Genomic DNA, 15,641 nt, shown 5'->3' on the forward strand with positions numbered 1-15,641 from the left:
AAAAAATTTTTTTCACCAAGGCTAACATTGGAAATCACAAATAAATGTAGACTAGCATTGTTGGCTTCCATTTGCATTTTGCTCATGGAAATACGTACTATAGCTCGCCTACCTGGTTTAGAAGCTGCAGCTTCCTTGGTCTTCTGTAAATCTCCAGCTGCTGCCTGATCTCTCAGATGACGAAATATCTCTGCCTGCAAATCAAACAGAGGTAAATTAATTCCTTAAATGTACAATGACTATGCTTTGCTATGACTCCCTGAAAGTTTATCATTCTCAATGATTCCAACCCAAAGGGCATCTTTGATGAGTGAAATAGTTTTAGACCTCTTCATATCTTTTTCATGATAAAAATAATATATCCAAGAATTTAAATTTGTGAATGTACATAACCTCTTTATGTTATCATTTCATCAACATTTTGAAGTCGCAAAAGTAAATTTTAAACATGACATGAACATTTACAGTGTATACTTCTAACATACATAACAAAACAAGAGTTTTCCCTACCTGATCTCTATGCAGATCCTGCTCTTGAATGATGTCTTTGTAGGTTCTTACATGTTTTAATGAAGAAGCATCAGGAGTTTTCCCACCTACAAGAAGGAAAAACAAACAAAACACAGACATAAATTTGTTGAAAATTGTCTCAGAATTACAATGTATCACAACAAACAATAACTGAAGCTCAGTAAAAAAGTAAAAATCACAAGACATTAGAATTTTTCACAACGCTTTAATTCATTCTTACAGGATGCCTGCCAGTCTCTTAGCCTCTTCTGAAACAGTTCAAAAACATTGTAACTGCAAAAATGAGAGTTCTTTGAGACTGGCATAACAATCCTTTAAATTTCACTCAGCTAGTTTGCCGACTAGCAGAAGTCAAATAACAACACAACAATCAAGACAACAGCTAGTTTAATGTGTGGAACTGTTTTCTCCGGCATGTAACACCAACCCAGTGGGTAGGATTCTTGTGACGAGTTGTACCATTCACTGTCGACATCTTATCCTGGCTCCTCTCCTAATAAATAATTATTCTTCAGAGGTCAGTAATCGACCACTGTGTAGTATTAGTTCCAATGTTTTTGCTACTTTAAAAACTACTAAGAATTAATTAAAATTTCTTCCCAAAAAAGGGGAAAAAATGAAGGGGTTTGAGATGCGTCAAAAGCTATAGATCTCTTGGTGTTGAGTCTTTTTCCAAATGCTTGTGTAATTTTTGAATAGGCTGCTGAGCAAAAGGGCAGACTAGGATACTCAAAAAGACTAGGTAACACCATTTCAGTTACCATTAAACCCATCATCAAGAAATCACATGATAGCACAATTTAGTCAAGGTACTCAAACGGAGGGTTTATGTGGATAGGACATGTTACAGTAAAACCATTTAGTTTCCTATGTGAAAAAATGCCCTGAGAAACAACCAATAGCTTTTGCTAACACCAAACCATCCCAAAATTTAATGATGTTAGATCAAACTAATCAAATATTACATTTTCATTTCTTAAGAAAATTTTGAGGGGAATGCAGCGTTTCCAGTAACTTGCTTGAAATAATGTTACCTAGCCTTTCTAAGTCAAAAATTTTATTAATGTTGAAACAGTATTAAAAATTATGATACAAAAAAATATCCGAATAAATAGTTGAATTTTTCAAATACAGTATCTGCTAATATTAGTGAAAAGCAAAATGATTTTTTTTTCAGATTCAATTTTGAAATAATCTCATAAAACCAAAAATATAATTTTATTCAGGGAATTAATTTACAAAAAGCCATAATGGGCAATAATTAATGTTATGTATTTTCTTGAAGCCCTGCTTTAAGTTCTTATTCTTTCAAAGTAGCTTTTTCCCTTCACACAGGCGATTGTTAATGAAGCTACACAACCCATATTGATCAAACTTCATGGCAAATATGAGAAACCAACAATGGCAATTCATTTACTCTTGCAATACTATATTGCGTAGTTGTTGAGTCACAAATCCAGTATTAGATGCTAAATGGAAAAAAGGGGTTCAGGAGTAAGTAAAATGAAGTCAACAGAACTTACATTACTTGTATAGAATTTACACACACTATCTTTACTTAACACATTATTTTGATTAAAAAAATTGGCCAAGGAAACTACAGGCTGAGGGGAAGTGGAGCCTTTTTGTGAACAGGTGCTTATTAACAAGAATGCCTATAAAAAGACAGAGCTCTATGCCACTTAATTCTATATCTACATCCATAACTCCCTGAGATGAATATTCAAAGATAGGTTGGGTGAACAAGCACAAATATGTAATTTGACATTGGCTGAAGACGGGGTTACACGATATTAATATAGAGAAGACTCTCATCCAAGGATAGGTCCTTTTTTAAATAAATTGGCATTCTCCATAGTTGATAACTCAAAGGGAGGGACATTATTCAATCAAAAATGCAACCCAGTCCAACAAGACCATTGGACCCAGTCCTTGCCATGAGTAACACAGAAAGTTGGAATTTTACCTTTTATTGTAAAATGCCTCAAATTGAGCGGCACTTGATTCAGTTGAAACATTTTAAAGTCTTACACAATCTAATTTTTAAACAGGCACTAAACAGCAACGCCTTCTTTGTTGTCTAAACATTAAAAGATAATGGATTTTTCTCTACATCACAAAAAAATGCTGCATTCCTTCCCTAGGTCATACCTAATACTAATTTCAGTCAAAAGCAAATCATAATATACCTTACAATGCTTGCTTCTTCATAGCAAAAATGCTATGTAAGAAGGTTGCAACTAAACTAAAACATCACTTTCGTAAAACAGGATTTTGTCATGGAGAAAGCCAGAGCCATGGGTCTTGTTGAACTAAGATTCAAATGATTTCCTATTATCCTTAATGTAAACATGAAAAACCTAAGAATTAATTTTTTAAACATCCCCTCATTAGGATTTCAAGTGCACATGTACTTCTTGATTGACAACATTCCAACTTTCAGCAACAATTCAACGTAGCAATACAGCAACCAAAACAAAGTTCCATTCAGAAACTTCATGAGGTTGTACAATCAAGACCAGCAAGGAGAAAAACTGTCACATTTATGCAGAATGTCTTAAACATAAGGAAAAAGGTAACAGTTTCATGATAATTCTGTGTGAGTCCTGAGTTCAACCAGTGCCGACACCTGTCCTCAACAAGTATGGAAAACTACATTATAGCCCTCAGAGCTTGCATGCTTTTTGTCTTCTTCAAGACTTAAGTCTCCATGAAAAAACAACAAACCTCATCTCTTAATCCTAAGTTTTAATTTTTTCTTTAACAATGAGCTTAAAAAATTACGTGCATGTCTGACCTACGAGTGCCACTTATATACAAGTGTTCATGGTATTTCAATTTTGACAGGACAAGAAAAAGGCTGTTTGAACTCAGGGATCAAACAACATGATCACACAGAAAACTTACTTACCCGCAAAAGCCCTTTAAAATAATTTAACTGCTTAATTAAGTGTATCACTTCGGAACACCTACCATCTGCAAAGGGGTCATTCCTAGGAGGTGATATGACCATCTGCCGCCTTCTTGCTCTGTACTCATCCTCTCTCTCTGCAACGGTTGGCTGTCTGTGTTGTGCAAATGGGTCCACCTGATGAATAACACTTACACATTAAATAATGCTACGATCCTCGCAGTTATGGACGTAATTTTAGAAATTGCGTAGAGAAGCCTGAAAAATTCAGAACTTCAATGGGGTTTGAACCAGTGACCTCGCAATACCCGTGCAACGCTCTAACCAACTGAGCTATGAAGCCACTACCTTTGGGAGCTGGTCATTTGTGGAATCTAATGTTCCCATGAGGAATGAAGCAATGAACAAAATGACATGTATACTGAACCGCGCACATGAAATCAAGTAATACTATGATCTTCGCAGTTATGAACAGGTTCAAGCCCCACTGAAGTCCTGAATTTTTCAGGCTTCTCTACACAATCGCTAAAATTGCGTCCATAACTGCGAGGATCATAGCATCCTGATTTGTGCCACCTAGTTTGATTGACTAGGGAATCTACAAGTATTAAGTGACTTGAGTTTCTGTCGTTCTTATGGCCTACATGGACTACTACCTATTGAACCACCAGACTGTTTACCATAGTTCATCTTACATTTGAATTTCTCGGAGCAGAAAGGTCACACAAAATTAAGAAAGTGATGGGGGAACGAAGAACTTGGTAAGGTCGAACACGTTTGTTGACTATTGCTACGTCATATCCAAAATGGCCCTCTCTAAGTCACAAAAGAGGCAATTTCAAAGTGCTCTTGTCACATTTTAACAGGGAACTGGACAAAACAGCAATTATTTTCGAATTCCTGGGGAAACGTTTTAGTAATTTAGGGAAAACTTTTTCTAGACTGTATTTCCCTTTAAGCGAGGCAGTTGGTTAACTCTGTTTAATGCCAGATGATTTTGCCTGTAAGTGGGGGCCAATTCAGGGATAAACAGGTTAACAACTCCTAGGACTAATCATGACTTCATTTAACAAGTACATAAGTCAATCCTACTTAATGAGAGCACACATAAAAAGCACTTTAATGGACACGACAACGCCTAACACACTTACATGTTCTCCAGAACGAGCAATTTCATTCAAAAGTGCAGCAGGAGCAGTATAACTGTTTCTTGAAGGGTGCATGATGGTTGTTGAGTAATCATCTTCATCCTAACAAATAAAAAGATGCAACATTAAAACTGGATACTACAGGTTAGTGTTTCGTAAAGGTAAAGGGCAAGACACACATGTAACAACTAGAAATCAAAAGGGTCTAGCTGAGTCATCATCATTATTTCTAAGAGAATCATCTGATATGCGATTTATTTTTTACTTGCATAGGTTCAACGAACTGTCCCCTTAATCCTTTCCCTAGATAAAATTCTAAAGAATAATACCTTATTTTTTTAAGCGAAGAGGTGGGGACATGCATGTTTTCTGAAGCCTCAGGTGTCAAGTTTTCGTCTTTTATCTAGTATTGGGTATGCAACAAGTTTTTTATGTTAACAAGCACTTAAAACTCACCTCCTCTTGTTCATTGGGGGCAATATCAGTAGAATACCCTTCAAATCTACAGGAAAGATAAACAATAACATTTGTGACAAAGTCTTCAACACCTATACATGTATATCTTTTCATGCATAACCAGGTGCATAATCAAGTATATCAACTACTATGTCACTTCATAACAAAATTAACTCATCTGTATACCACATGAACCATGGTACAAGCAACTTTGATTTTGAGCTACACGTAAAGTACATGCTGAAATTTTTAACTTGTTTTCCTGAGGCATTAATGGTGAAACATTGGAGCACAGACATTGAGCAAATGCAATAATACATTACAGTTGATAATCAAATTAGTAACCCTACCCTGGACTTAGATCTTTGAATCACAAATTTGGCATTAATTTAACCAGAATTCATTCCCATTAGATACCCAGACTTCAGATAATTCAGGCCAGGGAAAAAAAATACTTCAGTCCTTGATATGGAAATGTGAAGTGCTTAACATTATGGTTCAGATCTTAATAAAAAACAGTAGCATAGTCGTTATTTGTACTACATTATTATAAAAATCAAGCAGACCAGCTATTTTTTCCTAACTCTTTACATCAATGTTCATCTTTTCATTAATTTGCTTTTAAAACAAAAAACATCAAAAAACTTTAATTCGTACCTATCACCACCTGGGCCATAAATGTCCACATCGTAACCAACATTATCCAACCTGACCTGTAAAGAAACAAATATGTCAATTATCTCCCTGTAGTTGAAATAATTTGTCCCGTGCGAGTTATTCACACCACAGTACAGATAGTTTCCACGATAAACTTAGTAATTTCCCAAATAAACGTCCTTCTTGTTTCAACTTTTCGACCAGGATAAATCTCAGATTTAGTATATGTAAACCAAAACTAGGAAACTGATCGATTCTACAACAACAACACCTAAAAACACGTCATTATAATATATAACCGCTCACCTTTTCGCCAATGTCAACTTTTTGTAAATTAGATCTTTGGGCTTGTATCAGCTGAGCTTGCTTTTCGATTTCTATAACAAAAGAAACAAAAACGCATTTAGAAAGTGGGAAACTGTAGAAATTGGCCAGGTTTTACGTAAATGAACCATTAACCTTCGTAAGTAGTTGGAGCCTTCACTAAAGTGGTGGCCATGTTTCTTGCTTTACGCGAGCACAGCGAAGATTTCCCACAATACACCAGAATATCACTAAATAAAGTTGCCCGGATGTTGTAGACACTTTATGAAGTCATACACAAATGAACGTTTAATTGTGTGTATTTTGCTAGTAAGTGCCCCATATATGCTACCCCAATGTGTCTTCCTGGATTTTGATGCACGGCTTACAGATGGACCACTATACAAAAACCAGCAGCGTCTTTTCTGAAGATTCAGAGACAAGGGAAACATGCGATATTTCTGTCAAGAGTGGCAGCAAAATACGTAACATTATATCTCAGGTTCACAAAATTTTTAAGGTGAGATTTAAGAATTTAAAGTGATAGATGTGCGTATGCGACCATATGACAAGATGGCATGGCGCGAACCACCCCCACTGACACGCTACTGATCCCCCCAACTGACCCCCTACAAAATTCAGAGCAAATGTGAAAAAATGTTGTAATTAGTAATGTACTGTGGAATAAAAGATAGAAACAAAGTAATAATAATGATGCGAATAGGCTTACCAGGATTTCTTTGGAGATAAACTGGGGGGCGGGGTACTGCCATGTATGGACTATATAGGTATGTGCCGCTGTGAAGGGTATGGTTTTCGAGCAGTTTACTCTAGGATTAGAATATATAAATCATAGTCTTTCGGTCTAGAATAGGGTATCATTTTTCACGAAACTGACCAGTCTGTTGAAGATTTTATCAAGACTAAGGAAACCAGAAATTCCCACTCAAGAATATAAAAAATTCAAATCGGCAAAGTTTAAGTTGACGTAACTCAGCCTCAACAGCATCAATAAATGGCTATCATGAAACACCTCTGGATATTATTAACTGTCAAGAATCGGAATTTAGACGGAAATCGGTGGGAGTTTACTCTAGTATAGGGTAGCAAAATTCAGCTGGACTAGCTCTGGTATAGGGTAAGAGTTCCAGGGTCCCAGTGGCACATCCCCACCCAGAAATTCCTAAAGTGCCCCCCCCCCCCCCTCCCGGGAAACCAAGCCTATTTTCTACCCCAGGGGTTCTTTCCATTATGCCTGACCATCAGGTCGGAGACCAGTAGAACTAACCGGGGAAAAATGAAACGACATTTTTCATCAAAAGTCAATTTCCAACCGTACCGAAGCGTTTGATTAATGTTTCAACTGAAATTTCAGTTACATCACAGTGAAGTAGGACTGGAAACAATAATTTTGAAAGTATTCCTGACGGTGGAAGAATGAAGGTCGGGTCAAGACAAATAATAATTATTTGTGCAGCAGCTCCCTAACCACATGCTTCTTTCTCTCCCACTTTTCCAAAGCAAATCCCACTTGCCCCAAAACAGAAAGAAGAAACTCTGAGATCTATTACTCTATTCTTATGCACACATTTTCTTTTGTTTTCTTTGAAAAACATGGCTGTTGATCATGTGAGTGAAAACCAACAATAACATAACTACCCTTTTCCCCTACCCACTCCCCCCCCCCCCCTTCAGAGCCAATGCAATCATCCACACTGCCTTGGCATTCAGGTATGTTGCTATTGCTGCAGGGTTTTCTTATTATACACAAAACTGCTTCTGCAGCCATAGTCAGATGGTCGATCATGAACTGCCAGACAACACTGACGACATGGAGGGCATAGGGTTGTTTGATGGTTCGTCATCTGTCCTTTCCCCTCAGAAGCAGAGTGAAGCAAGGCTGTGTCCTGGCCCCCACCCTCTTTAGTATCTCCTCCCTGCTGCTGTCTTATGCCTTCAGTGCATCAGAAGATGGAGTGTCCATCCTCATGTGCTCAGCCATTAATCTCTCCCACCTGCAAGTTAAGACTGCCAGCTCATGCTCCAAGAGATGCCATTTGCTGATGACAGCCTGGCCTCCCGCATACAGGAAAGACTTCACAGGCTAATCAACCATCTGGTTCATGCCTGCAAAGAATTTGGCCTTACCATCGGCTTGAAGAAAAAAAACAAACGAGATGGAACAGGATGTCAGCAAAGTGCCCAGCATCTCCATAGGGGACTACACCCAGAAAGTGGTTGAGGACTTCACTTATCTCCTGTCCCTTGAGGCCGAATTCAGCAGGACATTGGCAAAGTGGCATCTACCATGCCAAGATTGTCCAAAAGAGTTTGGGAGAATGACAAGCTGACCACAAACACCAAGATCCTGGTGTGCAACGCTTATGGGTTGAGCACCCTACTCTGTGGTAACAAAACCTGGATGGCTAATGTCTCTTAGGAACGCCGCCTCAACAGCTTCCATCTGGGTTGCCTACGATGCATCTTGGGTATATGCTGGCAGGACAGAATACCGAACAAGTATTGTTCTTGAGCAGGCAAACACTCCAACTGTCCCTGAGACACCTGGTCTGGCTTGACCATGTCAGGCACATGGGGGATGGACACCTCCCAAAGGCTGTCCTCCATAGCAAACTTAGTATGAACCCATATTTTCCCACTGAAAAAAAGTGCACTTCATTCCCCAGTGTAAAACCACCTTCAATGCCACTCTTACTATTGTAAATTGTAAATTTATTGTCAGAAAGTGGCTGTCGTTTTATCTCATAAGGACACATTGACAAAAAATTGCAATAGTTATTTAAAGCTCTTGATTTTTCACTGAAACAATATTCATTTTTTTACTTTCTAAAGAGTAAGACAGAGGAAAAAATCACATTGATTGCAATTGGTCCTTCTGTTACCAAAGCTATTACATGTGCAGAGATCATCAAGAGGAAAATCAGAGTAAGTATTGTAATGATATTGAGGCAGTGCTGCGCAGTGGTTAGTGCACTGCCTTGCTTGCCCAAAGATCCTTTAATTTGATCCTGGTGGTCCCTGGTTGGTTGAACATCTCAGCTACCCTTGTAAATAGCCAACTGGTTTGCCTTCAGCTAGTTGGAATTGTCTCACCCAGCTGTCATTTTGATGTTTCGTTGGCCCTGAAAAGCCTGTATGGGGAGTGCTCAATTAACCCTTTCACTCCTGTGGGGTTCCCCATTGACGAGTAAAATCGTCTGGCGTTAGACAGAGTAAAATCTATAAGTGTCACTCTTAGGAGTGAAAGGGTTAAGTTTGTATATGTGTATTTATTGTGTTCTGAAAGTGAAGTGGACTCCTTGTGTTTAAGTGGACAGAACATCTACATTAATTTTGCCAATCATTGGAAGCAGAGACATTCCTGAGAATCCTCAATAATAATTTTATGAACTACCTGATGCCAAACTTGTCCTTGATCTATTCAAGGATATTCTTCAGCGCATTTCATTAAAATATTATTATGAAACAATCTTGGTACAGTTGGGACACGATGTATCAACTTAAGTTGCCCTGTCACTTGGCACAGTTCATTGTATAACTCTAGTGACACTGGAAACCTTTTTTTCAAACATTTAAGCACTTGAAACACTGGACCCTTCAAAAGTTTACCAACATCTCTTTGAGGCTTTGTAGATATGAGAGAATTAATTAATAATATGCATTTGGAATGATGCCCCTATTTTTTTTTTTCACAGGGGCTGCATCAACTAAACAAGGTCTTTTACACAAAGTGAGTGTGCGTAATAATATCTTTTTTCTGAGAAGTAAATGAATTATCATCAATGGCAAAATAAATAATAAAAGACCTTTTGAATTTTTTAAGTCTACTAAAAAGAGAAAGACTTGGAGTTTTTTTACTAGGGGGTCTTGATAGAAATCGACTGAAACAGTAAATAAAATAGGGTCAATTTAACTAACTGAACATGTTGTTTAAATTCAGAACTGAAGATACATGGGAACCAAAGGAGGAATGTTTAGACAAGTATGTATGTGGAATGGTAAAGTCTGCGTACGAGCCAAGGAGGCCCATCAGGCCGGCGCTTATCTCCGGTTTCCGTAGCATGAAGCGACTAGAAGTATTTCTACTCCCCCCTGGATGGGATGCTAGTCCATCGCAGGGTTACCCTCAGCACTAAATTCGCCGGTACCCATTTATACACCTGGGTGGAGAGAGGCACCGTGAGAGTAAAGTGTTTTGCCCAAGAACACAAAACAATGTCCCCGGCCAGGCCCCGAACCCGGACCACTCGATCCGGAGTCGAGCGCACTAACCATGAGGCCACCGTGCCTCTCACATGTATGTGGAATAAACAAGAAATACCCTCCACAATGCTTAAAGGCATTGTGGCATTTGTGCTGATGTTAACAACACTCTACATGTATGAAATCCTGAAAGTGGTGGGAAAATGAGATGCCCATATGCTATGGCATTTTACCCTGTGCATGAATATTCAATTTAATATACCGTACATTTTAAGACATACTAACAACATGTACATGTAATTGACTCATCACCCATAATCTTGCCACCATTATGAAATCCAATTTCCCACCCCAAGGAGTTTTTTGCCACCAAGTAGCAAGTGATTGGAAGCCTGCTTCACACAAACACTTTAACGATCGATAGTTAGATTCTGATTTGTGTCAGATTTGTTTTTTTAGCCATGAAGACATAATCTAAACATCAGTTAAGGAAATACAGATGTAGAGCACATTCAACTAGTATCAACAATTGTATTATAATTATTATTATTATTATTATTATTATTATTATTATTATTATTATTAATCCTAGTTGTGCATTCCTTAAAATCGTGGCCAAGACAACAGTACTTTGTCTCCGGTGTCCAATAATTTTTTTTTGTCTGTATACAGTGGTGGAAATCATCTTATCTTTAGCAAACACAATTCAGTCAATAGTCCCAGTTGTTTGTTTGTTTGTCTTGTAGAGTGACAAACTTCAATTCATAACCTTCATAATTATGAGCTTCATATACTGTAGCCTAAATGAAAAGTGAATATTCAGAACAGTCAATAGACATGATCCTTCTTGGCAAATCAATCCAGGGATTAAAAATTTGTAAAATAAAGTGTTTAGGCTCAAACTGTGCACAGAGCAGATTTCAGTGCTTCTCATCAGTCATTAAAGAATACTGATCACAGCATTAATATCATTACATTTTTACAGGCTTCAAGTGACAAGGAGAATTCCATCTATCAGCATCACATTGTCAAAAACTCCCCTAGATGCAACACAGCCTGGGTAAAAATTGTTAGTCTCTAAATAATTTTTTTTATATTGTAATCCTAATTTAATGAATGCGCAGTCAAAAATGGCCACAGAGCTTTCACTGCTGTAAAAGTGATGGTAATTTTTAACCCTCCTCGCACTTAGCTAGACAATTTATGCAATTGGCTCTTAGAGACACCTGAGAATGCCAGTGCTATGCTCTACCACAAGTGAGCTATGAAGCCACACATTTGGTAAAGTTGACAAAGAGAGAGATTTTTTCATTGATAACTTGGGTATCACTGGAAAAAGTCTTGATGCTTTTCAAGAAACTTCAAACGGTGACCCTCCAATCACCTGCCTATATGCTCTACGGCTGAGCTAAAAGAGGAGTTATGTGCAGGTGGCAATTTTGCCAGTATATTGCTAGAACTGAAATTGTCAAAAAATGGCATTCTTGCTATTGTAATGAAGGAGATAATAATAATTTAATGTTATCCCTATTAACTTAGTGAACTAGCTACAATCCTGGACAAAAATGTTGAGACACTGTCTATTTATCTCTCCATATGACAACAAATTTCTTTCAATGACATAAATCTGCTGTTTACGAACCCTCCTTTTCCTGCAAAACAATGTTGTTTGATACCCTGGTTATTTGTGCTTCTCACAAACAACTTTGCTTTGGGTGGGGAAGGGGGAGGAAGTATTTTAGGGCTTTTATTGTAGTTATAGTCTAACTGACTAAACTTGAGGAATGTCTCAACATTTTTTGTCCAAGATTGTAGCTCCCACATGCCTGACTTACAGTTCAGGGCCTGGTTGTTCAAAAGCCGATTAGCGCTAATCCCAGATTAAAAATTAACCAAGGAATTTACTTCTCTACTCCCACATGCTGTTCAACGCTGATATTCGGTGAAACTTTACATCAGAAGAAGTCAATCTTGAAAAACAAAAATAGGCGAAAGAAGCTTTCACCAAAAAGGTGGAAACATGAAACAAAAGTTTACGCTAATCCTGGATTAAGTTAATCGTCTTTCGAACAACCGGGCCCAGAGTTGTAACATCCAAGCTGGAAGTCAGGGGGTTCTAGGTTTGACTTTTGCATCATCCAAAAATACATGTCTTCAGAGGTGGTTTGGTTGTAACAATCACCAAGAGCAGATGTAATCTAACACCGGTTAGTAACATCTGCGAAGCAGCTCCAAGATCCTTGTTCTTCCTTTTACGTGATTGGTTATTCCCAGTCTTGTGCGCCAATTGACGACAAATCGAACAATATCGTTTTTTTAAACAGACCAATCATGGCACTGCTTTGCAGACGTTACGAACTGGTGTTAGATCATGTCTGTGATGCAGGCTACTAAAAGGTTGCTCCCAGAGGAGCTTCAAACAACTACTAATAGTCTGGAAAATAGGTGGCTGGTACATGATTTTCAAGATAAAAATTAGCTTAATTGTGCAATCAAAAAAATTCAAACTTCATCTATTTCATTACATGAGACTTTAATGATTCCCACTGATGGAATAGGCCATTTCCAAGTTCATGTCTGCCTCCTCTTCAAAGAGAGTCTAAGTGCGAAGTTTTTCTTACGAAATTAGTTTTCATTCATATGTAAAGTAGAACTAATTACCATGATCACAACAACTTCGCGCTTAGACTCGCTTTAAAGAGGAGGCAGACGTGAACTTGGAAATGGCGTATTGCCTTTAATGGCCTGTCAAACTGTGTTCCCATTTACGATTGACAGAAGTGATCCTCACACTTAGCTAGACAATTTAAGCAATTGTCTCTTAGAGACACCTGGGAATACCAGTGCTATGCTCTACCAACTGAGCTTTGAAGCCACACATTTGGGAGCAGATCAGTTTTTTGAGCTCATTTGTTTCCTTGATGGACTCGATGAATTGAATGTATATTGAAGTGCGGATTATAGATGAATGAGAGAAGTCATTGTTGCACTTAACTGGACAGTTTGGGCAATTGTCTGTTTTAGACACCAGGAAAATTCAGGTAGCTCCAATAGGATTCGAAATTCTCTCATTTGTCAATAACCCATATTTCAATATACATTCATTTCATTTATTTTGCCTCCATATGTTACAACTTGGCTTCTGTTTGTCATACACCTGTTTCTTGTTTCATAGAATTGTTATAAACCCACGCTTGATCCTACCATGGGCAAGGGCTCAGTCATCCGTTCATCAGGGATTGTTGTTTTAGACAGATGTTCCCACTTCCAGCACCTCAAGTATATCTGTAAAAGGTTTCTAAAAGCTAACAATAAGGATAAAAGTTTTAAAATAATCAAGTCCGTCATGTAAATTAACATTGCTCCTTGCCGACATTTGTCATGTGCTAACCCCCAGACCTTAAGAATATTTGTGCGAAGCAAGCCTTCTTGTACTCCGTGTGATGGGGGTTGCCAAAGATTATAAAGCTTCCATTTTGTCAGCTAATTCTTCATCATTCTTTAGATACCAGGCCCCTGGTAGATCAAAAAGTCCAGTCCAGTTTGGGAATGAAGATTGGGAACTATCTTGGGAAGACGATCCTGCAAAAGAGCCCAAGAGAACATCAAATGCACATATTCACAAGGCAAAAAAGAGCAAAAGCAGAGCAGACAACGATGAGGGCACTAGTTCAAAAAGTGTGCAAATTGGGGATGAGATTGCCTGTAGCAACAGTGAGGCCCGCCAAGAGAAGTGTGCCAATGCAGGTCTCACTCAGGAAAGATCTTGTGGGCGTCGCAAGGAGCATTTGACTGGTGCAGCTTTGAAAAATGAACACAGGAACGACACTCAAAGGCGCCAACCAACAACGAGGAAACCGAAAACCCACAGGGAACACAAACCCAAGCCATTTCCTAATGAGAAACAGAAATCTGATAACTCGTAGTATGAATCCATGATATGGTTCGAGAAGGGATGGTGTAAAATGTATTCTAAGAGTCTTTAATGGGTCATTGAAAGCTCTGGTATCTCATTTTGGAATAAGTGTTTGCAAATCTTTAGCGTAATCGGTCCCAGTGAGACGTTAACGAACCCCCACACTATTTGAGTAGGGCTTGGCGTTCCTGTGGTTGTGGTGTACCGATTCTCAGCATGCTTTTAGTGTGGAGCCACGGTAATTTGGATTCGCGCTGTTCTTTACGCCTTTATTTAAGCTCCTCGAAAACGTTTACATTTAAAAGTGCAAATTCTGTTTTGATTTGGCAAGTTACCTCACTTTAGGCATTAGAGGGTTTTTTACGTTTTTCCATAGCCTCATCTAAACACGAGGGGGAGTTGGGAGAATTCAAGACAGTTATGCAAACCTGAGACACAGTCGAGGGTTTTCGTAACTGTCTTGAATTCTTTTAACTCCCCCTCGTATTAGATGAGGCAATGTAAACACGGAAAAAGACCTCTATTGCTTTTATAAAATATTTCTCAAAGATAGTTCAACAAATAACGGAAAATGCTGTTTTTTTACTTCTTGAGTGAAGCAGATTTTCTTGATACACGTTCTTATTTCCTACCAGTCAATCAAAACGCGCGTCTGACAACACAACCAATCAAAATTATTGTGATGTCACAGCTGTGTTTTCATACTTTCATCTAAACACAGCTATTGACCAATGAGAGTGCGCGCACTATCCTAATTATTTTGTAAAACTGCGAGGAGAGGAAACAAATTCTAAACTTCAATGAACAAAGCGTAATGTCAAAGCTTAAGATCTCCATTGCATTGTCTATTGTTTGGCTCAGTTGGCACAGTAGTTCATGGCCGTATGCGGGCCGGTACGCCATATGATCTCAACAGTACCGATGATTCTCAGACGGTCGAGGTCGCTCGTGTCACGCACGAAGAAGAGAAGAGTGCGTGACACGAGCGACCTGTCTGCGAATCAGGCTACTGTTGCATGGGCAATGTTATAAAACGAACTACATAATAAGAAGGCTACGGCTAGCTTTGATACAGTTACGCTGACAAGTTTGACGCCCATACTGATGCGTTATTTGCGTCCCCTGTTCATACACCTCTGTCCAAAGTAAAGAATCGGCTCTCTCAGTTTTTAATGATATTTATGACTACACACACATTTAAATGATTTCCTTTACTTTGAAACAACCACGCAAGGTTGAATAAATTTAATTGCTTTCTTGATCTTTTCTTTAAAAAGAGGGAAATCGAAAGAGAGATCATTCACCGGGAAAAAAAGTTCGGAAAATTATGTCCAAAAGTGGCTTAAAGCCTGATGTCAAAGCGGATTCATAGAAAAAAAATAGAGAAAGAGAGGTTCACGTTTGGTGAGCCATCCCTGAACCCTATATATCTCAGAATGAGATAGCTTGAAGTTGTCTTGTTCTAAAATAATTTCTGGGAACGCGTGAGAAAACT

General features: G+C 38.4%; 2 protein-coding genes across 2 annotated transcripts in view; one reads left to right on the forward strand and one right to left on the reverse strand.

The window, feature by feature from the left end:
- Positions 1-6,242, reverse strand: part of LOC138031500 (splicing factor 3B subunit 1-like) — a 35,508-nt gene extending 29,266 nt beyond the window's left edge. Inside the window, 8 exon segments of the mRNA XM_068879207.1 lie at positions 113-194; positions 511-596; positions 3,505-3,619; positions 4,594-4,692; positions 5,047-5,092; positions 5,704-5,759; positions 6,010-6,080; positions 6,163-6,242. Of these exon segments, the coding sequence (XP_068735308.1) occupies positions 113-194; positions 511-596; positions 3,505-3,619; positions 4,594-4,692; positions 5,047-5,092; positions 5,704-5,759; positions 6,010-6,080; positions 6,163-6,202 (595 nt within the window). The 5' untranslated portion in view covers positions 6,203-6,242.
- Positions 6,243-6,361: 119 nt separating this feature from the next.
- Positions 6,362-14,457, forward strand: LOC138029517 (uncharacterized). The gene is made up of 6 exons (XM_068877258.1): positions 6,362-6,526; positions 8,860-8,952; positions 9,723-9,757; positions 9,968-10,009; positions 11,216-11,290; positions 13,736-14,457. The coding sequence occupies exons 1-6, from the start codon at positions 6,383-6,385 to the stop codon at positions 14,154-14,156; spliced, it is 810 nt and encodes a 269-aa protein (XP_068733359.1). The 5' UTR covers positions 6,362-6,382; the 3' UTR covers positions 14,157-14,457.
- The last annotated feature ends 1,184 nt before the right edge of the window (positions 14,458-15,641 follow it).

The sequence above is a fragment of the Montipora capricornis genome, chromosome 1, assembly GCF_036669925.1.
Source record: "Montipora capricornis isolate CH-2021 chromosome 1, ASM3666992v2, whole genome shotgun sequence".
NCBI classification, from domain to species: Eukaryota; Metazoa; Cnidaria; class Anthozoa; order Scleractinia; family Acroporidae; genus Montipora; species Montipora capricornis.

What these genes read in the sequence shown, in the direction of transcription:
- LOC138029517 (XM_068877258.1), top strand. Translation starts at nt 6,383, where the DNA reads ATGCACGGCTTACAGATGGACCACTATACAAAAACCAGCAGCGTCTTT. An exon ending in TCATCAAGAGGAAAATCAGA is followed by an intron (nt 8,953 to 9,722) that starts GTAAGTATTGTA and finishes TTTTTTTCACAG; the next exon opens with GGGCTGCATCAACTAAACAA. An exon ending in AAGGAGGAATGTTTAGACAA is followed by an intron (nt 10,010 to 11,215) that starts GTATGTATGTGG and finishes ACATTTTTACAG; the next exon opens with GCTTCAAGTGACAAGGAGAA.